Below are 25,213 nucleotides of genomic sequence, written 5' to 3'. Positions count from 1 at the left end.
AATTCATCATTTATATCAGGTATAACTCCCCAATGCAATCCCTCCCCCCTCCCCATCATAGGCCCCAGTGTGTGATGTTCCCCTTCCCGAGTCCCATCTCTACTAAAATATAAAAGTTAGCCAGGTGTGGTGGCACATGCCTGTAATCCCAGCTACTTGGGAGGCTGAGGCAGGAGACTTGCTTGAACCCAGGAGGCGGAGGTTGCACCATTGCACTCCAACTTGGGTGACTGAGCGAGACTCCATCTCAAAAAATAAAAATTAAAATAAAATAAAAATAAAATGATTGAACATGTTGAAATGTCAGCAACTCTCCTACTGTGTACTTGGTGGTAAGTTTGATTTTTGCTGTGGTTGAAATTAGTGTTCTTTGAAATATTATTATTTAGCTCATTACTCATAAGGCCTTTCCATAACTGTTTTATCCAAGATTTAGGCAAGCTTCTGGAGCTCAGGACTGGAGCTGACATTAAAAACCTGGTGTTAAGTGAATACGTATTATAAAGCTGTTATCTTAATGTAAAAAGAAGTGACTTGGTAGAGGTCTCCCTGTGGAAACAGATGCATAAGGAACACTTAATACTGAAAGACACAGCTGTTAAGTCATGAACAAGGACCGCATGGAAACTTTTGTGTCATTATTTGATACATTAAGTGGAATTTGGCTTTAGACAGCTAAATCTTGCCCTTCAGTGTATTGGAAAATATTGCATAGTAACTTGATTTTTTCCACAATGCCACCTTATTTTAGCATTCCAAAGGATTTGGAAGTATGGGTTTTACACATAAGACTTTCTTAAAATAACTAGGCTCTAACTTTGGCAGCATAAATAATCACCTACAGATACATGCATGTATGTAAGACATAGAACAATATTAACTGGAATCAAAGCTAGTCTCCTGAGAGAGAAACGCTTGTGTTTATCCTGAAGGGTAATAATCATTTGTAGCTGAGGTACAATTATGTGATTTATGTAGAGCTTTCATTTTGAAAGCATTTGCACTTCCTGTTTAGAATTTGTGCCCATTTGAAATTCGGGCCAATTATCACTGGCTCACAGGGGCCATCATAAAGGATAAGGATAGGAGTATCTGATACTACTTAATGAAAGAAACATGCTATTTATTAATCTTATTTAGCCCCAGTAATTCTCACATTTATAAGTCAAATGGCTTTGAAATTAGCTTAAATTTAGCTCTATGAATTCGATATTTTTAACAGCATTGTTCATACTGTTGATTTTTATGTGTTTCTTTCTTTTTGGAATTGTGATACTTTACATTTAGGATCTGTATGTGATGAAGGCTAATGGTTCACCCCCCCCCACACACACACAGGCACACACGTCTGTGTTTCTTAACTTTGTAGATTTACAAATATCTAGCTATGATCCGCAAAACGTTTAGGTTGCTATTTCTGATCTCAGCTGGTTTACTTAATTAATGAGTGTGGGCTTTCTAAGGTATTGATTAGTTTTTTTAAATGGTATTTTCAGCCTAACAAGGTAAATTTGTTTTATAATTTGGAAATATTTGCAAAGTATATTTTGCTTGCTTTCATTCTTTTACCTACTGAGATCCCTCTGGCCCCGTTAATTGTGTTTTTTCTTCCTTCGAGCTGAATCCTTGAGACTGAGTCTAGAGAGCTGAGAAGCAGCCAGGTGTAGGAAATGAGGCAGGTGTAGGAAATGAGGCAAGGTCGAGAATATAAGACAGCTGGTAATCAGGAGTAGACCAGGCCTGGGGGAGCCACTGTGAGCAGCGTGAAATCGTGGCGTCCATAGCACTGGAAGGTAAAAGTTGGTGTGTGGGTGGAACTGGCAGCAAGCAGAAATCAGGGACACAGAAATATTGGAGTTTGATGGGAGTGATGTGAAAAGAGGGCACAAAAGGAAAAAATAAGGAAAAGTCCAGGTCATATCAGAGATCAGTTTATAGAAACTGAAAGAACTATGACACCATTGGAGTGACAAACTTGGGACTTGGGATAGAAGTTCTTTGGCATTTCAGTACAAATTGTGCTCTAGTCAAGAAGCTTCTTAGGCATTCCCTGCCAATATAGGAACCAGTCCCAAGGTTGGGCCACCAGAGCCCGCTAGTAAAAGCAGGTTATGGGTGTGTCTGCCTGGAAAGGAAAAGGAGGTACCCTGGGAAGGTCCTAAGGAGAGCGGTTAAGGACATGTGGCAACACGAGCATAATCAGCACTTTGCTGAGCATTGTGTGTTTCATGACTCACATACGTTGGTTGTAACACACCCATCTTCCAGGCAGTAAAACCAGTGGGTTAGGGCTGGGTCTTCAATGTATCTGCTCCATCTGAAGACAGTATAAGGGAACTACTTTAAGAGAGTAAAGCTGCTTCAGTTTAAAAGCTGCTAAACAGTTTGCATTCTGTATAAAAATCTTAGTTCTCTTTTTAAGGTTTTTCATAGCAAAAAAAGGAGGTCAGTAAAGGAATGAATTGGGATAAATAATATAAATGAAGGTTAATTAATGGAGAAAAATACAATTTATGGTTATGTAAATAAAGACTTTTGCTGTGTCTTACATATTTGCATGCACATGTATAGTATATATAAAATTACATATGCATATGTATAAATTTATATTGCTTAGAAATTGCTGAGACTTAAGAGATCTCTAATTGTTAATTGTTTTTAACTCAATGGTTTGGTCTTTTTTGGACATTAGTACATAATTACTTTGTCTACCTTTGTTTTTATTTGTATTATGAAATTAGATAAACTTACGGGTAAGAATAAATAACCTTAAAATCTCATTTATATCTCTTTAGACTCACTTTTAATCATATATCTACTTGGCAATGTATTTGCTTTTTAACTTACATTTTAATGATAGAAAATGAATTTACTTAGTGTTTTTTTGATGACTCTATTGTATTGTGATATAACATATTTTGATTGTAATTCTCTTATTCTTGACCATTTGAGTCAATAGTATTTTTTTCATTATTGGAAAATTGAACATGTTTTAAAAAATTATTTTTGGATTGTTTCCTTGGGGCATTTTCCCCAAAGTCAGATTAACAAGTCAAAGGACAGGAACAGTTTTATAGCTTCTATTACATATTGCCAGATTGTTTTCCAGAAAGATTGAGCTAATTTGCTACTCCACTATCAATGTATAAAGCACAGCCCCAGTTTTAGATAGTTTTGACAGTCTGGGCACACATGAAAAGTATAATTACATTTTTACCCTGAGGTCCAGCTGTAAAGATAGTTCTTGTAAGTAAACTTGATATATGGACTTTGAAATTATAGAACTGTTAAGACATGTCTTTTCTTCAGAATGTGGAGGCTTGAAGTTAGGGACTTCCGGGGCTGGACAATGTGTGGTGTGGAGGTAGAGGGTCCCTTTGGACCAGTGTGGTACTGTGATTGCATTCTATTGAGTTGTTGGTAAGGCCCAGAACAAAGGGATGGGGGAGAGCCAGGTCCCAGTGTTTCTGCTGCTAGGACGGTCACCAGGTGCAAGGAATCCTGAAGGGCTTGGTGGAGGTTGTAGGATAGTGGGTATACTTTGGAGTCAGGCATGCAGCCAAGGAGAAGAGGATGTCTAGTGGCTGTCCTGTAGCCACTAGTCAGTGGGCCAGGTACTCCCTGGGTAGGGGCTAGCCAAAGGCCTTCCTTATTAAAAATGTCAACTCAAGGGTGTTGGAGTGATTTTTTGCCTTTGTGACACAGCATTATCAACTTTATAATGGAAGTCAATGGAGATTATAGATTCTGTGGAAATTCTTTTATTCTGTAAGGGTGGACTTGCCTGGTCTGTAAAGATTTTTTTCCGTTTCTGACAAGGGAGAGACTTAGACATTTCCCTGAGAAATAAATTTCCCTCATTGCTCATGCATGCTGACATAGCGTTATGCCTTTGCCAGCTTCTCCAGTGACTTGCAAAAATTCCATAACCTAAGTACTCGTACAGGACATGTAACAGCACATCATAGAACTGGACCCGGAGGGTACTGCAAAAGACACATAGATTCCATGCAATTCAGAAAGGCAAAAAGGGACAAAGGTAAAATCATTGATAAATGTTTGGTTGTTTAAAAATTATCATATGTGTGTATTTTCAAAGGAGTAAATGGAATGAGTATTATACCAGAAATTCTAAGTCATAAAGTTAAATGGAAGTTGAGATAAAAAATCGTTTTAGTTTCCAGGTTGCAAAGTGGAAGTATCTGTTGGCGTAGAAAGGTGAGAAACCTTCAAATGCTAGCAGTGGGAAAGGAGAGAAGCTGACCAGGGCTGTGAGGTGACCTGTTTAGGGATTTTTATTTAAATTGTTAATTGAGTTTTTTGTGGTAAAGTATATATAACAAAATAGGCCACCTTAATCCATTTTGTTTTTTGTTTTGTTTGAGACTGGAGTGCAATGGCGTGATCAAGGCTTACTGCGGCCTCAACGTCCTGGGGCTCAAATGATCCTTCTACCTCAGAGTCTCAAGGCATGCACCACCACTCCCAGCTAATTTTTACAGTTATTTTGTAGAGACAGGGTCTCACTATTTTGCCCAGCCTGGTCTTGAAGTCCTAGGCTCAAGTGATCCTGCCATCTTGACCTCCCAAAGTGCTTAATTATCAGCTCTATTTCCAAAACTTTTTAATCACTCCAGACTTTAGGGGTTTGTTTTGTAATTGGTTGTCTCAGAATTTTTAAGCTTAAAGAAACATAGCATTCAAACCCTTCATTTTTCAGTTTCAGTATATGCCACATGTTAGGGTTGATTCTACTAGTTGTATGTCTCTCGTTTATCAGTTTCCTTTAATCTTTTCTGTTGCACGTTTGGTTGAAGAGGGCATCCATCCAAGCAGGGAAGGGAGGATGTTGTTCTGCCAAGGGCATATGAGTAGCTGTGTTCCTCTGCAGAGATCTCCAGAGCAATTCTATTTGTAGGAGAACATGGGTAGCATGGTTTCCTTGTGATTATTTAATGTATTTTAAAATTAAAAAGCAATGTTATACATCTACAATCTAGAAAAAAATTTAAGAATTTGTCATGACTTTGAACATAAAAATGATTCTTTTTGCATATTTTTCACATACGTCTTTGACATAATTGATTATTATGCATCTAACATCTACAAATAACTTGCTTTTTTCATCTAATATATCACTTACAATTTCTCATTTTCCTCAATTATGTTCATAATAAATAATCCAAAGAATGCATGTAGCTTAATTTATATAACCATACTATTTTCTTTGATATTTAGATTGTTGAAATTTATAACTGTGTAAGTAAACATCTTCAGACATCTTCTTTCTATAGTTTAACTCCTTCATTTTAGTGTTTGAGAGGGAGACACACACACACACACACACAATGCTCACACGTATCTTGTTGTGGGCAGTGGCTCCTGCATTTTTGGTGAGGATTTGGTAAAAATCAGTGGTGATGTGTTTTTGTAATTATGATAAACATCAGATAGATGACAAATGTTTGACTCGGTTACAGGTTGTGAAAATCTTGGAGAAGCACGACCCCTTGAAGAACACCCAGGCAAAATATGGGTCTATCCCTCCAGATGAGGCCAGTGCTGTGCAGAATTATGTAGAACACATGCTCTTCTTGTTGATTGAAGAGCAAGCCAAGGATGCTGCAATGGGGCCGATTCTGGAATTTGTGGTCTCTGAGAACATCATGGAGAAACTTTTCCTTTGGAGCTTGAGAAGGGAATTTACTGATGAGACTAAAATTGAGCAACTAAAGATGTATGAGATGTTGGTCACCCAGTCGCACCAGCCTCTGCTGCACCACAAACCCATTCTGAAGCCTCTGATGATGTTGTTGAGCTCTTGTTCAGGAACAACCACCCCCACTGTGGAGGAGAAGCTGGTTGTCCTACTCAATCAGCTCTGTTCCATTCTTGCCAAAGATCCATCCATTTTAGAACTCTTCTTCCACACTAGTGAAGACCAAGGCGCTGCCAACTTCCTCATCTTCTCCCTTCTGATTCCCTTCATTCACCGAGAGGGGGCAGTAGGCCAGCAAGCTCGGGATGCATTGTTATTCATCATGTCTCTCTCTGCTGAGAACAGCATGGTGGCCCATCACATCGTGGAGAACACCTACTTTTGTCCAGTAAGTCTCTCTCCTTGGCATGTTTTCCACTCACTCCCTTTTTTCTCTTCTGTTGCTAATGATGAATACTATCTTACTCACTTTTTTCTCCCAGTAAGTTGTACTTGGCACCTCCTATGGAAAGATGTTTAGAGGAAATCTTTTGGAGGGAGCAGAGGAGTCTAAGTTGAGACGCTATTTGTCTGAGCAGCGTCAGCTCATCATAAGCCAACAGAGGAAGCTAGATGTGTTACCGTTTTTGGTTAATTTTTACTGTGTTAAGAATGATTTTATTTGTTCTGGGAGCATAGGAGCATATCCTGAGAGATTGGTAAAACCTGTGCTTTCTGATTCCTTAGCTTTTCAGGTTGATTTTGCTCCAAGGAATCATGGCATGTGATAAGACCTTCACTGCTGGTTTCACAAATTAATTTGTTTCTCAGCAAGAAAGTGACTGCTAGTTTTAGTGTATTTTGTTGTCATAGGAACATGGGGTGGTGGAGTGGGAGTTCAACAGTCAGTTAGTGTATAGGGACCACGCTGACAACACCAAATGCTGGCAAGATGTGGAGGAGTAGAAACTCTCCTTCATTGCTGATGGGAATGCACAATGGTACAGCTACTTTGGAAGACAGTTTGGCAGTTTCTTACAAAACTAAACATACTCTTGCCGTGTGGTCCATCTATTGCACTTCTTGATATTTACCTAAAGGAGTTGAAAACTTATGTCCACCCAAAAAACTGCACATGGATGTTTATAGAAGCTTTATTTATAATTGCTGAAAACTTGGAAGCAAACAAGATGTCCTTTAGCAGGTGAATAGATAAATAAAGTGGGGGTATATGCAGATAATGGAATATTTTTCAGCTAAAAAGAAATGAGCTGGTAAGCCATGAATAGATATGGAAGAACCTTAAATGCTTTTTACTAAGTGAAAGAAGCCAATCTGAAAAGGGTGCCTACTGTATGATTCCAACTATATGACATTCTGGAAAAGGCAAAACTATGGAGACAAAAAAAAGACTATTTTCTTCCCCTGAGCATTGGGGCAGGGTGAGGGATGAATAAGCAAAGCACAGAGGACTTTTATGGCAGTGAAATTACTTTGTATGATACTGGAATGGTGGGTACATGTCAGTATACATTTGTCCAAACCCATAGAATGTAAAACACTGAGTGAGCACTCATGTAAACTATGGTTTTTGGGGTGACTCTACTGCGTCACTGTGAGTTCATCAGTTGTAACAAATGTAGTCCTCTGGTAGGGGATATTGATAATCAGGGAGGCTGTGCATGTGTTGGGGCAGCGGGTATGTGGGATATCTCTGAACCTTCTTCTCCATTTTGTTGCGAACCTTAAACTGCTCTAAAGAAAACCTCTTAACAGCAGTTTTGAGAGGGAGCTATACGAGGTTTGGGTTTTAGCTTATTTGAATTGTTTAATTCAGTTGTGTAATTCTGCTGTTAAAGGAGAGCAGGTATTGTAACAAATCAAAATATTCAGATGGTTCACTTGATCAATATGCAAAAGGCAATTTAGAAAATACCATTTACAAGAGCAACATAATCATAAGGTATCTTGAAATAAATCTAACAAATACATGAAAGACCTTTATGGAGAAAATTATAAAGGGTATAAAAGATCTAAATAAATGGAAAGCTCTACAGCTTGTAGATACTGTACAGATGAGACATTCCTGCAAATTAATCTATAAAGTTGATACAATTTATGTTTTAAAAACTTTTTATTATGAGAAAAAGTAAAATACAGAAAATTTAAAACACTAAGATGAACACTGTATGCACACCACCTAGATTCAAAGTTGTTAATATTTTGCCATTCTTTGGTATTTTATGCTTTTATTTGTTTTTGTTGTACCATTTGAAATTAAGTTACAGACGTTAGATACTTTAGTCTGTATTTCCTATGAATGGGGACATTTTCCCACATAACCACAATACTGTTATTATACCTAAGAACATTATACAATAATTCCTTAATATGATCTAGTATCCATCTCTCCCATTATGCCCCAAATTACTTTCATAGCTTTTTTCTCACCCTTTGTAGAGTCCAATAAAAGATATACATCTAGCTATCAGGTCTCTTTAGTCTCTGTTAATATAATAACAACCTGCCACTTTTCTTCCCCATGACATTGACTTTTTAAGAGACCAAGCCATAAAACATCCCCACATTCTGAGTTTGATTGTTTCTTGTGTAGTTTGACTTGTCCCTAACCCTGCATTTCCTACAAATTGGACTTAGATCTATATGCCCAGTTAAATTTAGGTTAAATATTTTTGGCAAGGATACTTTACAAGTGATGCTATATACTTACTGCATTACAGCAAGGGGCCTGTGTTAAGTTATTCCACTATTGGTGATACAATGAGACCCCAGTTAATACTTATTAGAGTAGTAAGTATTAAGTGGTAACTGTGTTGTCAAGAGTGTGGAAAAAAAACCAAGAACTTTTGAGAATATAAATTAGCATAGTAACTCAGGAAAGCAGTATGGCAATGTTTGGTAAAACTGAATATTTGCATACCGTGTGATCCTGCAACTTCCCTTCTAGATATCTGGCCTGGAGAAATCTGGCACTTATTTACAAGGATACATATACAAAGATGTTCAATAAAACAGTGATTTGAACAACAGAAAAATAGAAGTATGTGAAGTCAAAGATAAACTGGTTTATTCATACATCATACATCAGTGGAATACTTTTCAGCATTCAAAGTGTATGAATCGTGTATTGTCATGTAACTATATGTATGAACAGCAGTAAATCAAAAAACATGTTATTTATTTATTTATTGAAACAGAGTCTCGCTCTGTCACCCGGGCTGGAGTGTGGTGGCGTGATCTCGGCTCACTGCAACCCTGCCTCCCGGGTTCAAGTGATTCTCATGCCTCAGCCTCCCGAATAGCTGGGACTACAGGCGTGTGCCACCACGCCTGGGTAATTTTTTGTATTTTTAGTAGAGACAGAGTTTCACCATGTTGACCAGGCTGGTCTGGAACTCCTGACCTCAAGTGATCTGCCCACCCAGCCTCCCAAAATGCTGGGATTACAGGCATGAGCCACTGTGCCACCTAGAGTTTACATAAAATTTTAAAACACAGAATCTTAGTGTATGCTGTTTTTTGGATACATATGTATACAGTAAAAGTACAAAACAACCGCAAGGATAATAATATATGCGAAGTTCAAGACTGTGACTTTCTGGGGGTAAAGGAAGGAGAAGGGATGGTAATGAGATTGGAGTGGGGTGTAGTTCTATTTCTAATTTTTATTGTTTGAAAAAATCAGAGTGTTCTGAAGAAATTTTTGCAGAATATTAAAATCTGTTAAGTCTTGGTGATGGGTTTCTATTATGCTTTGTGTATTTTTGATATTTCATAATTAAAAATTTAAATATGACAAGAATGGACCATTTTTAATGTTTAGATTTCTATTTAACTGTGTCATAAACAGATTTTAGTTGAGTGTTGCTTTTATAAAAACGTATTTTAAAACACTGTACAGATCATTAAAGTTGGAGGGAAAACAACATCTCCAGCTGACCTTGTTTGCTAGAATGGAACACGAGCTTCATTGTGTTAAGTTGCCCCTTAGGATAGATCCCATAATCTCATTTGTACCCAGTTTTCTATAATTACATCTGACAACGTAATTAAAAAAGAAAGCCCTCTTTATGTTGAAGATAAAAGCATACTCTATTAGCCATCCAGCTAAGGACCACAGTTGACAAAAAGGTTTCTCTAATTAGTATGATTGTCAAAGTGTGTTAGCATCAGGCTGTTGGAAGAGTAATGACTCTTTCAGGAAATTGGACCACTTTTGTAAACCTTTACTGTTGATAGTAAGGGCTTGCTGGTTCTGCTGCCTCATAACTCAAGATGTGCTTTCCCAGGAAAAGAAGGAGAATGAAAATACTCTAGGGAACAATTTGGTGCCAACAAAAGGGGACTAAATGACCCTGTCACTTTTTTTAAAAAAAAACAAATATTGACAGTTAAGCCCATGCCACTATTATATACTGGCAAATGTAGAAAACGGTGTATACATAAATCAAGTAATGCAAATTAAAGCAAGCGACCTTTAGGTACACAGCCACAGGTAGAATGTTATTTATCCCATATCCAAAATTTATGAGGCTTTTTATTTTGACAAGTTGTATCAAATAGTCCCTACCAGGTGTTATGCTGCAAGCTTCAGGCTAAAGCCATCTGCCAAAAATCTTTGTGTTTGCTAAAATTAACCAGATATCATTAGATGTTTAAAGTTAAACATTACTTGTTCACTGCTCTGTACATGTCTTCTTTCTTTTTTTCTTTTTCTTTTGTATGTCATCTTTCTTTCCTTCATTGGAAACATTTCTATGTGTAAAACATTATGCAAATCCTGGTACATGCATTATTTTCTTTAATCCTGGCAACAGCTCAGTGAAGAAATGGAAATTTAGAGAACTTTAATAACTGCCTGTCAGTGGCAGACTCTGGCTCAAAACCACGTTTGTCTGATACTAAAATCCTTGGTCTCAGCAACTGCATTGCTATACTGCTGCTGGGGAAGTTGTTTGCTTTTTTGTCTGTTGTTATCCTTGTGGTTTTACATGTGATTTTTTTCTTTTAAAGAGATTCTTGAGGGAAAATAAGTGAAAAATAAGTGCACATAAGTGAAAAGTAAGTGAAAAATGGGTTAATGCTTACTGTGTTGGGAATAAATAGAATATTTTGCAATTTTTGTGTGTGTGTGTGAATGGGAATCCAAGGATAAATAAAAGTCTAAAATACTGGATGGGAATTTTATTTTTAATAAGCTGTTGAATACATCTATATTTAAACTTTTATAATTCTAAGTTAAAAAATGAAATTTAAAAGTAAATAGAATGTTCTATTCATCTCTTAACCTAGAAAAGTTAGCTACAGACCTGTTGGTATCTTTCCTTTTCCTTGTCCTGTTCCCACAGCACTCTGTATCCCCTTAGGTAGTAATTATCTTTCTTGCATTTATTGGTTTATCAGCCATATTCTCCATCTCTCCTGGTCTGACTTGTTCACTAATCTTTCCCCAGGACCAATCTTGCATATGTCTGGCCCACAGTCTGTGTTCTAGAAATATGTGCAGTCTGGGTGAATGAATCTGAACTCTGAGCACAGCCTAGGAAGGGAGGATATAAATACCATAAAGATTTAGAATCTTGTTCCCGAGACTGTATAATACTCTTTATTCTGCAGAATATTTTCTCCTCTGTTTCTTTGCCATTCTGAAGGAGGTAGCAGAGAAACTTTTTGTAGTGGCAAGAACATGACAGGACTTCCTGTTCAGCTGTCACTTCTGTACGGACAACGTCCTTCTGTCTTCTGGGAATATCCTTGTGCATAGAGAGTGTCCTTCTGTACAGGGACCGTCCTTCTGGATGGGCAGGCTTCTGTTCACATCTCAGCCATGCCCTTTCAGAATACTCATTTTAAAAAGTGAATATTACATATGTGTTATTTTTAATTACTGTCACTGATGTATGTAATTTGAAAATTAATGTTGCTGTAATTATATTGATATACTGAATAGTTATTCCCAGCTTTTTAGTCAGACAAATTAAGCCTGTCTTTATGAATTCATCTTCAAAGCCTCAAAGTGGTTAAGAAATCAGGAGTATGCAGAATTAAAGCCTTTGTTCTGTGGTTAATTTAGCATGAGTTAGCAAATGTAATTGATTTAAAAAAATGTGGCATCAAGATTAGATTTCTCTTCGAGGAGAACTTCTGGTCTCTGTTCTCTTTTGCTGGAGATTTCTGATTTCTAAGAAGCAACTCATTTGGGTCACATTCAAAACTGGGATGAAAGTGTTTGTATGGGTATGTTCACTTTGAACAGGGGACATTCTCCTTTGGGACCACAGATGCCCTGATTTTTTAAAAAGAGATAAATGTACTGTCCTGTTTACGGTTGTATTTTCTTAACGTAGTGCCTGGCCTGAAGTAAGTGTTTGGTATTTCTTTTTTTAAGGAGTGAGTAAATGAATGAATGATTAAAGGTTGCCGGGAACCAGGAAATAGAACAGAGAAATGTATATAATTTTTTGATTTCTCTAGTACTGAAATGGTTCACCTATTTGTGTCCCTGTCCTTTATACTCCACTGGGGGCTCCTATACCATCTCCCCCACCCCTCCTAGACCCTCCCATGACTTCATATGGTCTCTCCATGTTAAGACCTCCCCGACCTGTACTCTGTTGTTGAGTTGCGTATGTTATTCATGGGAAGGACTCCTAGCATCTGAAAGTCAACATACCTGACTGGACAAATCATCCATACCTCCAGTGTGGACTGGAATGAACAAGTCAGATCAGGAGAGATGGAGAAGGCAGGCAATACACTAATACATGCAAGAAAGATGATTGCTACACAAAGGCATACAGGAGTGCTGTGGGAACAGGACAGGGGAAAAAGGGAGGCAACAATAGGTCTACAGATAATTTTTTTCCAAGTTTAACATACCTAAGCCCACCCCTCCTTCTGACTTCCTGTTTGTAATGCCAGGCACTGTGGATTATTTTGTCATATCTCATCTGTCTAAATCTCCTTTTCCTTCTCTCTCTGGTTCATATGGCTTGAGGTCTCATCTACATGTTGACAGCTACGTCTCTAGCCCAGAGCTCTCTTTTAAGCATCAGCCCCACATATCTGAATACTGGGTTCTCCGTTTGGATGCCTCACACGCTCCTCATGTTGTCCTATAAAACCCTGCAGGATCTGATTCCCGTTCACCTTGCCAGCCTCTTTCTACCTGTAATTCTGCACTCTAACAATACTGCGCTTCTCTTAGTTCCTGGAGAATACCGTCTTTGTTTTCTCCTTTGAGCTTTTGTATATGCTGTTTTCTCTGCTTGGAATATTCTTCCCCCTACTCTTTTTCTGGCTAACTCCTACTTACTCTTCATCAGCTTAGACATCACTTCTTCTGAGAATATTTCCTGCTGCCAACCCTCCAAATCTGAGTTAAGTCTTTTGTACACCCACAGCACTATATATTTTCTATTATGTATTCTGAGCATTTCTAACACTGTTTTAATTGCCTGTTAATCTCTCATTAGACAGTGAGATCAATGAGTATGTCACTGTTTCTTTTCTGGGCCTGCCTCATTATATTTTCTTGAATGTTTCCATCTCATTCGAGGCCATTGTCACCTCAGGGTTTGTGCTAGAGCAAAGACGTTTGTAGCTGGCCTTTTTTTTTTTTTCTTTTAAGGCACTCCAGCTCTGTCAGCCAGGATGGAGTGCAGTGGTCCAATCTCAGCTCACTGCAACCTCCGCCTCCCAGGCACAAGTGATTCTATCTTACCTCAGTCTCCCGCGTAGCTGAGATTACAGACTCATGCCACCGTGCCCAGCTAATTTTGTATTTTTAGTAAAAACTGGGTTTCGCCTTGTTGGTCGGACTGGTCTCAAACTCCTGGTTCAAGTGATCCACCCACCTCAGCCCTGCAAAGTGCTGGGATTACAGGCATGAACCACCACCCCTGGCCCCATAGCTGACTCCTTTGCATTCATTCTGTGCCATCCCTGGCCATCCTATACATATCTAGCAAGTCAGGATCTCCAAGTTGCTGCTTAGTTCAGTATCACTTCCCAGCTGGGAGGCCTCCAGTACTATGAAATTCATTGCTTCCCTGGTTTGCTATTCCACAAAGTAAAATCAACAAGCACTCAGCATTAAGTGTGTTATCTTCTTACATTTCTGTGTCTATTAAAGGCATCACCATTTTCTTGGTGACCAAGTTGGGTAAGTTGACAGTTTTGAGTTATCCCACTTACCAAGCCCAAAGGCTGTCAGTTTAAATTAAGGAACAGAACACTAAGGGAGGAAGCAAGCCCTAAGAGTATTGGATTAATGCCAGACCGATAGATGTCATGGTTAGATCACCCTCATATCCACCTTCCATGTGATACTCAAATTTTATTTCCTCCTCTCTTTTCCTAGTGCTGATGCCTCCATGTAGACTCACTTTATCTCTGCTTGAATCTTGTCATTACATCTAACTAGCTGATTGCTGTCCCCCAATTCTTTCTCCTTGCTATTGTTTGTGAAGATCAAATGAGAAAATATATGTGGAAGTGCTTTCTAAACTACAAACGTGCAGCTGTCAGTCATGACCTCAAGCATGCAAGGAATTGCATGGAATCTTTCTCATAAAACTCATGGTTCCAATGTATGTGACTTTCTGTCCTGGACCACCTCAAAACAGGGGATTCTCTAGGCTGGGGTATGTGCCTTCTCTGTATTTGCCCTTGATGTATTGTACTATAGGATGTTGTTTGTGAATTTGTTCCTGTCCTGAACTTCTTGAGGCCAGAATAATGTTTCATTCATCTTTGTGTGTACTTCCCCTGCACCAAGGCCAGCATAGTGCCTGGCACATGAGAGATGAGCAACCCATACCAACTATGTGTATATTAGCCAGATAGTGCTGGTATTGCTGTCCTTCTGCCAGAGTTGTTCTTCCCTACTGTCTCCACCTGTTTGCATCGTTCTTAGCTAGCTGATGGGCTCTTATACCTGGAACCAGCAGCATTGGCATCACCTTTGAGCTGTTAATTGCAGGTTGAGATCTTCGGAAAAGCATTTATTTTGTTTTTATTTCTGAATACAGGTACTTGCAACTGGGCTCAGTGGTCTCTACTCTTCCCTGCCTACAAAGCTAGAAGAGAAAGGCGAGGAATGGCACTGCCTTCTGAAAGATGATTGGCTTCTACTTCCTTCTCTTGTCCAGTTCATGAACTCCCTGGAGTTTTGCAATGCAGTCATACAGGTACCAGAGCACGATAAAGGATGCCTTTGCTATAGCTTCATTCAGAGCACAAGCATTGCAAAGGATTAATTTAAAAGCATTCACTTTTTAAAATGTTAATAAATGTTTATGGAATATTGGTGCTTTACTTTAAGCCAAGTGAATGTCCTTGAATGAGTGAAAATGTTAGTTTGTAGGTTTCTGTAAGTTTTAACTGAGAAAAAGAAATGAGTAGATTTTCTTTATCTTCTTTATAAAAAGTGTTAATTCTGTTTTGATTATCTACTTAGCCATCAAAAAATAAGTTCAATGCCTGACTCATTAAATAGATATTTTTAGGTTTCTAAGTACTCCAGATTATACCACTTTTACTTCAAGGTCTTCTTGGGAATTTATAAAGGAGAACACTTTATTTTGCTTAATGGTGCATACTACATAAAGAATATTGTTATCTCAATTGAATTTAGAAGAAGTTAAGCATTTTCATTGAAACACAAATTAAATTTGCTTTGAAATTGGCCTGTTTGGGGGAAAGAAAAAACAACCACTGAACTCCTGTGTATTTGGCTTCTTGATTAGATTTTTACCTTTAGATTTCTTGTTACTGTTTTCAATAAAAATCAGATTTTATATATATTTAAAGATGTGATAAGTTTTCATAAAAATGTTTTGTTCCATATAGCATAAATATTACCTTAATATTAGATTTATTAAGAAATCAAGTTTTCTTTATAGTGATTGTGGGATGAAAAATGTTAGTTATAATCTGTTTATCTACCAAATAAAGAAATAGCCTCTGGAAGAAAATACAAGTAAATTATCTTAGTTCCATCTCATTTTTATTGCTAAGTCAAAGGAAGTTTTATTTATATATTAAAAAAATGGATTACATCTTATTTTTTCCTTTAATATTGAATCTATCAACATTTTCTTGCAGTTTGTGGAAATAAAAAAGATGGAACTACTATTAGTTCTTCCCCAAAAATATATACACACAGAGAGATTATCAGTAATTTAAAGATCTAGCCTCACTTTCCTAGAAATTGCTTTTTACTTTGTTGTTTGACTTTCTTCCTCTTTTTCATTGTCTTCTTTTTTAAGAAAGAGAAATAAAGCTAATAGGCATGGTAAGAACAGGGAAATTATATATATCATACTGTATTTTGACATTGAAACCATATACTTTTAAGATTTTTTGTTTGGGGAAGACTACTGAAAAGGTTACTTATAAAAGATATTAGTAGAGGGTTATCCACACTAAATATATTTTGGAAATCAAATATGAGAAGTATTGTACCTCTGATAATGTTTTCTGCTTTCAAATATTATCTGTTTTTCTGAAAATATTTTAAAATGCCTTTCTCTTTAGTATGAGTGACTATCAGGAAATACATATTTAAAATGAGAAAATGTTTTCTGTTAGCAAAATAAATGTACTTAATTGTTCCTTTTGACAGTTATGCTTAGTTTTTAAAATTAGTTACAGGTTGAGATGTGATTTAGAAGAAAGTAAGGGGCAAAAATTAAACTTTCCAGTTTGTTAACTTTAATTTATGAATCCTTATATATACTCAGTCTGTTTATTGTGTTTTTTCCAAACACACAGTTTAAAATTACCAATATTATGTTTGCCAGTTCAGCTTCTGTGAATTTTAACCAAGCTGTTTATGCTGGAATAAGCTATTTGAAGGGCTTACATGACAGTATGAGGTCTGATTTGTTCTTTAATCACAGAATAAATGGCCAAAATTTGGATTTCCTTTTTGAGTTCAGGATGTACACAGAATTGTTTTATTTTAAGAACTGAAGATTGAACTCTTTGCCTTTTTCTTGACTATCTGCGTCTCTCTTAGGTGGCTCACCCCTTGATTCGAAATCAACTTGTCAGTTACATTTACAATGGATTTTTGGTACCAGTCTTGGCTCCTGCTCTCCATAAGGTCAGTGATTGGCTCATGTAATCTTCTGTCTCTATAATACAAGTGATGGACACTGAGGAGGGTAAACACAGTGTAACTGATTTGATGGTGACTTTAGCCTTATTTTTCTTCTCATTCTATCTCTATTTCTTAGCAATATCAAACACAGGTCTTAAAATGGCCACAGCTTAAACTGATGGGTTCTCTCTGGTGTCATAGAATACAGTATTGTGAGTGTTAAGTAGGATAGTCAGTCCAAAGGAACATTGGCAGATAGACTCCGACTCTGTGCCTGCTTCGCTTTGTGGGTGGTGGCTACTTGGAACTGTCAAGCTGTCCTCCAAGGCTAAGTCTGTCATAGAGAATGCAAGGTATGCTGTAGGCATGGAGAGGAGCAGTAGTAGCACAAGTGCCATAGATTTGCCATCTACTTAATAGAACATAATTTTTTATTGTAACAGTTTTGTGACAGCAAAAATTAAAGTGAAGCCAAGTTAAGGTCCCATCAAAGGTTGGCTGTCTCATTAGCACCACTCTGAATTTCTTATGACTCTCTGATTTTGTATGATAAATCAACTGATATCTTTTCCATTGTAAGCTGTCAGGCAACACCCCTGGGCCTAGAATTCTGATTTTTCATTTTTCCTTCACTAAATAAAGAGACTTGTACAGTATTTAGTTCAGGGGATCTTTGTCAAGATTTTGGAATCACACCTCTGGCAGGGACAGAAGCAAAGAGCAACTTGATCATATGTTGTTTTGATGGCATGCCCACCATTCTGCATCCTGAAGTTCAATTTCTACAGGCTTTTATTTTACAGAAGCCAAAAATACTTGATTATGGCACTGTTGAAGCCTTGCCATCCAAGCTGATGGGGTTTCTGGTTTAGAGCAGATCTTGACAGAAGATGTTCATCTCTTACTATTTAGTACCTCTCCAGCATAGTGGCCATATTTTCCAAGCCAAACAGAGTACTTGGTTTGACTTAGATTTTTATGTTATTTCTAGGTTCGAGAGGTCATCTTTGATGTGGTTTAAACATAAAAATACTGAGGTTTCCATGTTATTTTAGTAGTTTATGGCCACAAAGGAACCAAGTCTGTGAAATTAGATCTCTCTTGGAAAATAAGGGATTAACTTTGGAAAATACAGAACTTGTATTTGTTTCTAGGTTAACTTTGCGTTTTTCAGTATTTCATTGTTCCAGGGGTGGAATGGGTATCTTGCATTCAAGACCTCTAAACCTCTGCATAGAAGAATTTTCCTCTTTGGAGGAACACAAGAGTGCTATAGAAATTCTCTGGCAGTAATTATCCATATATACACTCTCACACATTTAGACTTCTTTCTTCATTCGTTTCCATCCTTTTCCTCATTGACCTATTGACATAAAATAATTTCCTGTCATTATTATAATAGTGACAATTATTATAATTACTATTTGTTCAGGAAATGTTATGTTATTATAATTAGCACACTTTAGTGTTACAAATATTAGTGATAGCTCTTTATCCATAATTGAGGATGAAAACCACCTCAGAGAGCTGTTACGAGGATCTTACTGGTCACCCCACACTTATTCTTCATAGCACTTAGCACAAGTAGAGTTAAATCATTACGTGTGCTATTACTTGCTTAATATCTTCTCCACAGTGGTATGCACACTTCCGTGTATGGCATATTATCACGTGTGTTTTGTTCACTGGGATATCTCCAGTGCTGAACACAGTACCTTAGACTTAGGAGGCTGAAGAAACAACACACCAATGGAATGCTTGTTAAAGTGCCAACAGAGTGCTGGCACTTAGTACCTTCCCAGACAGTGGTTTGTAAGAGAATAATAGCTGATATTTGATCTAGCACTTTACATGTATTATGTAATATCCTCAGTTGTGCCCATAATTAAAATATGAGAGTTTTAAAACCATGAGGTTAATACATGCTTATTGTAAAAATAAAAAAGTCAATGCTGAATATGTAAAATGAAAAGTGAATGTTACTGTATTAGGTTTGAATTTCCAACCCCTAATTAAGATTCCTTAACTTGTATCCATTGCAGACAATTTTTCTCAGGGCTATATAGCAACTAGGGAGAACAAAGTCTGATTTTTTTCCTTCTTAATTAATTTTTCTCCCTGTTCTCCGTCTGTTTTTGTTTGTTTGCTTTTTTATCATTTAGAATGAACAGGGTTGGGGACTGTTTCATTGTTCCAGGGTTGGAATGGACTAGAATGAGCAGGCCAGGGAAGGTGAACAGCCTCTCCTGTGGCTCTTGGCTCCCTATGTGGTTGATGAAGAAAGGAGCCATTTCACGAGTGGCAGGACAGGAAATCAGAAGCACATGAACAAAGAAGTCTAGAACTGGATGTTTCTTGAGGGGTTCCCAGTGAGAGCAGTCATATCCTATATCCTATGTTTCCCCCTTTGATATGGGGAATGATACCAAGAAGTCTGGGCTCAGGTCTACTGGAGGGACTCCTGTCTATGTTTTCTATACTCTATGTCCACTGCCTTGACATGAACAGTATTTTTTTTTAATTGTGTATTTATTTTTATTATACTTTAAGTTCTGGGATACACATGCAGAACGTGCAGGTTTGTTACATATGTATACACGTGCCATGGTGGTTTGCTGCACCCATCAACTCATCATCTACATTGGGTATTTCTCCTAATGCTATCCCTCCCCTAGCCCTCCACCCCCTGACAGGCCCCGGTGTGTGATGCTTCCCTTTCTGTGTCCATGTGTTCTTGTTGTTCAGCTCCCACTTATGAGTGAGAACATGCAGTGTTTGGTTTTCAGTTCCTGTGTTAGTTTGCTGAGAATGATGGTTTCCAGCTTCATCCGTGCCCCGCAAAGGACATGAACTCATTCTTTTATGTGGCTGCATATTCCATGGTGTATTCCATGGTGTATATGTGCCACATTTTCTTTATCTAGTCCATCATTGATGGGCATTTGGGTTGGTACCAAGTCTTTGCTATTGTTAGTAGTGCTGAAATATATATAATATATATTGTTAGTGTGCATGTGTCTTTATAGCAGAATGATTTATAATCTTTTGGGTATATACCCAGTAATGGTATTGCTGGGTCAAATGGTATTTCTGGTTCTAGATCCTTGAGGAATTGCTGCACCATCTTCCACAGTGGTTGAACTAATTTACACTCCCACCAACAGTGTAAAAGTGCTACTATTTCTCCACATCCTCTCCAGCATCTGTTGTTTCCTGACTTTTTAATGATTGCCATTCTAACTGGCATGAGATGGTATCTCATTGTGGTTTTGATTTGCATTCATCTAATGACCAGTGATGATGAGCTTTTTAAAATATGTTTGTTGGCTGCATAAATGTCTTCTTTTGAGAAGTGTCTGTTCATATCCTTTGCCCACTTTTTGATGGGGTTTTTTCTTGTAAATTTGTTTAAGTTCCTTGTAGATTCTGGATATTAGCCCTTTGTCAGATGGATAGATTGCAAAAATTTTCTCCCATTCTGTAGGTTGCGTGTTCACTTTGATGCTAGTTTCTTTTGCTGTGCAGAAGCTCTTTAGTTTAATTAGATCCCATTTGTCAATTTTGGCTTTTGGTGCCATTGCTTTTGGTGTTTTAGTCATGGAGTCTTTGCCCATGCCTATGTCCTGAATGATATTGCCTAGGTTTTCTTCTAGGGTTTTTATGGTTTTAGGTCTTACATTTAAGTCTTTAATCCATCTTGAGTTAATTTTTGTATAAGGTGTAAGGAAGGGGTCCAGTTTCAGTTTTCTGCATATGGCTAGCCAGTTTTCTCAGCACCATTTATTACATAGGGAATCCTTTCCCCATTGCTTGTTTTAGTCAGGTTTGTTGAAGATCAGATGGTTGTAGATGTGTAGTATTATTTCTGATTCCACTGGTCTATATATCTGTTTTGGTACCAGTACTGTGCTGTATTTGTTACTGTAGCCTTGTAGTGTAGTTTGAAGTCAGGTAGTGTGATGCCTCCAGCTTTGTTCTTTTTGTTTAGGATTGTCTTGGCTATACAAGCTCTTTTTTGGTTCCATATGAAATTTAAAGTAGTTTTTTTCTAATTCTGTGAAGAAAGTCAATGGTAGCTTGATGGGGATAGCATTGAATCTATAAATTACTTTGGGCAGTACGGCCATTTTCACGATATTGAGTCTTCGTATCCATGAGCATAGAATGTTTTCCATTTGTTTGTGTCCTCTCTTATTTCCTTGAGCAGTGGTTTGTAGTTCTCCTTGAAGAGGTCCTTCACATCCCTTGTAACTTGTATTCCTAGGTATTTTATTTTCTTTGTAGCAATTGTGAGTGGGAGTTCACTCATGATTTGGCTCTCTATTATTGATGTATAGGAATGCTTGTGATTTTACACATTAATTTTGTATCCTGAGACTTTGCTGAAGTTGTTATCAGTTTAAGGAGATTTTTGGCTAAGACGGTGGGGTTTTCTAAATATACAATCACGTCATCTGCAAACAGAGACAATTTGACTTCCTCTCTTCCTGTTTGAATACCCTTTATTTCCTTCTCTTGCCTAGTTGCCCTGGCCAGAACTTCCACTATTATGTTGAATAGGAGTGGTGAGAGAGGGCATCCTTGTCTTGTGCCAGTTTTCAAATAGAATGCTTCCAGCTTTTGCCTGTTCAGTATGATATTGGCTGTGGGTTTGTCATAAATAGCTCTTATTATTTTGAGATACATTCCATCAGTACTTAGTTTATTGAGAGTTTTTAGCGTGAAAGGGGTGTTGAATTTTATCGAAGGCCTTTTCTGCATGTATTGAGATAATCATGTGGTTTTTGTCATTGGTTCTGTTTATGCGATGGATTAGGTTTATTGATTTACATATGTTGAACCAGCCTTGCATCACAGGGATGAAGCTGACTTGATTGTGGTGGTTAAGCTTTTTGATGTGCTGCTAGATTCAGTTTGCCAGTATTTTCTTGAGGATTTTCACATTGATGTTCATCAGGGACATTGGCCTGAAACTTTCTTTTTTTGTTGTGTCTCTGCCAGATTTTGGTATCAGGATGATGCTGGCTTCGTAAAATTAGTTAAAGAGGAGTCCCTCTTTCTCTATTGTTTGGAATAGTTTCAGAAGGAATAGTACCAGCTCATCTTTGTACCTTTGGTAGAATTTGGCTGTTAATCTGTCTAGTCCTGGGCCTTTTTTTGGTTGGTAGGCATTAGTTAACTTCTTATTGGTCTGTTCAGGGATTCGACTTCTTCCTGTCTTGGGAGGGTGTATGTGTCCAGGAATTTATCCCTTTCTTTTAGATTTTCTAGTTTATTTGCGTAGAGGTGTTTATAGTATTCTCTGATGGTAGTTTGTATTTCTGTGGGATCAGTGGTGATATCCCCTTTGTCATTTTTTGTTGTGTCTATTTGATTCTTCTCTCTTTTCTTCTTTGTTAGTCTGGCTAGCAGTCTATCTATTTTGTTAACCTTTTCAAAAAACCAGCTCCTGGATCCATTGATTTTTTTGAAGAGTTTTTCATGTCTCTATCTCCTTCAGTTTTGTTCTAATCTTAGGTGTTTCTCGTCTTCCGCTAGCTTTTGAATTTATTTGCTCTTGCTTCTCTAGTTCTTTTAATTGTGATGTTAGGGTGTCAATTTTAGATCTTTCCCACCTTCTCCTGTGGGCATTTAGTACTATAAATTTCCCTTTAAATACTGCTTTAGCGGTGTCCCAGAGATTTTGGTATGTTGTGTCTTTGTTCCCATTGGTTTCAAAGTATTTATTATTTATCCAGTAGTCATTCAGGAGCAGGTTGTTCAGTTTCCATGTAGTTGTGTGGTTTTGAGTGAGTTTCTTAATCCTGAGTTCTAATTTGATTGCACTGTGGTTGATCTGAGGGACTGTTTGTTATGATTTCCATTCTTTTGCATTTGCTGAGGAGTGTTTTACTTCCAATTATGTGGTCAATTTTAGAATAAGTGCTGAGAAGAATGTATATTCTGTTGATTTGGGGTGGAGAGTTCTGTAGATGTCTATTAGGTCTGCTTGGGCCAGAGCTGAGTTGAAGTCCTGAATATCCTAGTTAATTTTCTGTCTCATTGATCTGTCTCGTATTGACAGTGGAATGTTAACATCTCCCGCTATTATTGTGTGGGAGTCTAAGTCTCTTTGTAGGTGTCTAAGACCTTGTTTTGTGAATCTGGGTGCTCCTCTATTGGGTGCATATATATTTAGGATAGTTAGCTCTTCTTGTTGCATTGATCCCTTTACCATTATGTAAGGCCCTTCTTTGTCTCTTTTGATCTTTGTTGGTTTAAAGTATGTTTTATCGGAGACTGAGATTGCAGCCCTGCTTTTTTTTGCTTCCATTTGCTTGGTAAATATTCCTCCATCCCTTTATTTTGAGCCTATGTGTGTCTTTGTACATGAGATGGGTCTCCTGAATACAGTACACTGATGGGTCTTAATTCTTTATCCAATTTGCAAGTCTGTGTCTTTTAATTGGGGGCATTTAGCCCGTTTACATTTAAGGTTAATATATGTTATGTGTGAATTTGATCCTGTCATTATGATGCTAGCTGGTTATTTTGCCCATTAGTTGATGCAGTTTCTTCATAGTGTCAATGGTCTTTACAATTTGGTATGTTTTTGCGGTGGCTGGTTTTGGTTTTTCTTTTTCATATCTAGTGCTTCCTTCAGGAGCTCTTGTAAGGCAGGCCTGGTGGTGACAAAATCTCTCAGCATTTGCTTGTCTGTAAAGGATTTTATTTCTCCTTCGCTTAGGAAACTTAGTTTGACTGGATATGAAATTCTGGCTTGAAAATTCTCTTCTTTAAGAATGTTGAATGTTGGCCCCCACTCTCTTGTGGCTTGTAGGGTTTCTGCAGTGCTATCCACTGTTAGTCTGATGGGCTTCCCTTTGTAGGTAGCTTGACCTTTCTCTCTGGCTGCCCTTAACATTTTTTCCTTCATTTCAACCTTGTTGAGTCTGACGATTGTGTGTCTTGGGGTTGCTCTTCTTGAGGTGTATCTTTGTGGTGTTCTCTGAATTTTCTGAATTTGAATGTTGGCCTGTCTTGCTAGGCTGCGGATGCTCACCTGGGTAATATCCTGAAGAGTGTTTTCCAACTTGGTTTCATTCTCCCCGTCACTTTCAGGTATACCAATTAAACATAGGTTTGGTCTTTTCACATAGTCCTATATTTCTTGGAGGCTTTGTTATTTCCTTTCCATTCTTTTTTTTCTCTAATCTTGTTTTCACACTGTATTTCATTAAGTTGATCTTCACTCTCTGATATCCTTTCTTCCACTTGATTGATGCGGCTGTTGATACTTGTGTATGCTTCACAAAGTGCTTGTGCTGTGTTTTTCAGCTCCATCAGGTCATTTACATTCGTTTCTAAACTGGTTATTCTAGGTAGCAATTCCTCTGACTTTTTTTCCAAGGTTCTTACCTTGCTTGCATTGGGTTAGAACATACTTTAGCTTAGAGGAGTTTGTTATTACCTGCCTTCTGAAGCCTGCTTCTGTCAGTTTGTCAAACTCATTCTCCATCCAGTTTTGTTCCCTTGCTGGCGAGGAGTTGTGATCCTTTGGAGGAGAAGAGGTGTTCTGGTTTTTGGATTTTCAGCCTTTTTGTGCTGATTTTTCTTCATCTTTGTGGTTTTACCTACCTTTGGTCTTTGATGTTGGTGACCTTCGGATGGGGTTTTTGAGTGGACGTCCTTTTTGTTGATGATGTTGCCATTTCTTTCTGTTTGTTAGTTTTCCTTCTAACAGTCAGGCCCTTCTGCTGCAGGTCTGCTGGAGTTTGCTGGAGGTCCACTCCAGACCCTGTTTGCCTGGGTGTCACTAGTGGAGGCTGCAGAACAGCAAAGGAACAGCTGACATTCCTTCCTCTGGAAGCTTCATCCCAGAGGGTCACCCACCAAATGCCAGCTGGAGCTCTCCTGTATGAGGTGTCTGTCGACCCCTGCTGGGAGGTGTCTCCCTGTCAGGAGGCACAGGGGTCAGGGACTCACTTGAGGAGGCAGTCTGTCCCTTGGCAGAGCTCGAGCACTGTGCTGGGAGATCTGCTGCTGTCTTCAGAGCTGGCAGGCAGGAACACTTAAGTCTGCTGAAGTTGTGCCCATAGCCGCCCCTTCCCCAAGGTGCTCTGTCCCAGGGAGATGGGAGTTTTATCTCTAAGCCCTTGACTGGGGCTGCTGCCTTTCTTTCAGAGATGTCCTGCCCAGACAGGAGGAATCTAGAGAGGCAGTCTGACTACAGTGGCTTTGTTGAGCTGCAGTGGGCTCCACCCAGTTCGAACTTCCAGGTGACTTTGTTTATACTGTGAGGGGAGAACTGCCTACTTAAGCCTCAGTAATGGCAGATGCCCCTCCCCGCACCAAGCTCGTGTGTCCCAGGTCGACTTCAGACTGCTGTGCTGGCAGTGAGAATTTCA

General features: G+C 38.2%; 1 protein-coding gene across 1 annotated transcript in view; it reads left to right on the top strand.

Moving 5' to 3' along the window:
• FAM160A1 (family with sequence similarity 160, member A1) overlaps positions 1-25,213 on the top strand; it is a 244,287-nt gene that overhangs the window by 152,674 nt on the left and 66,400 nt on the right. The window contains exons 5-7 of the mRNA XM_011956494.1: positions 5,481-6,107; positions 14,752-14,910; positions 16,743-16,829. Coding sequence (XP_011811884.1) covers positions 5,481-6,107; positions 14,752-14,910; positions 16,743-16,829 — 873 coding nt within the window. The remainder of the gene's footprint in view (positions 1-5,480; positions 6,108-14,751; positions 14,911-16,742; positions 16,830-25,213) is intronic.

The sequence above is a fragment of the Colobus angolensis genome, unplaced genomic scaffold (genome assembly GCF_000951035.1).
Source record: "Colobus angolensis palliatus isolate OR3802 unplaced genomic scaffold, Cang.pa_1.0 Scaffold111, whole genome shotgun sequence".
In the NCBI taxonomy this organism is placed as follows: Eukaryota; Metazoa; Chordata; class Mammalia; order Primates; family Cercopithecidae; genus Colobus; species Colobus angolensis.
This window is presented reverse-complemented; position numbering and strand designations above follow the sequence as displayed.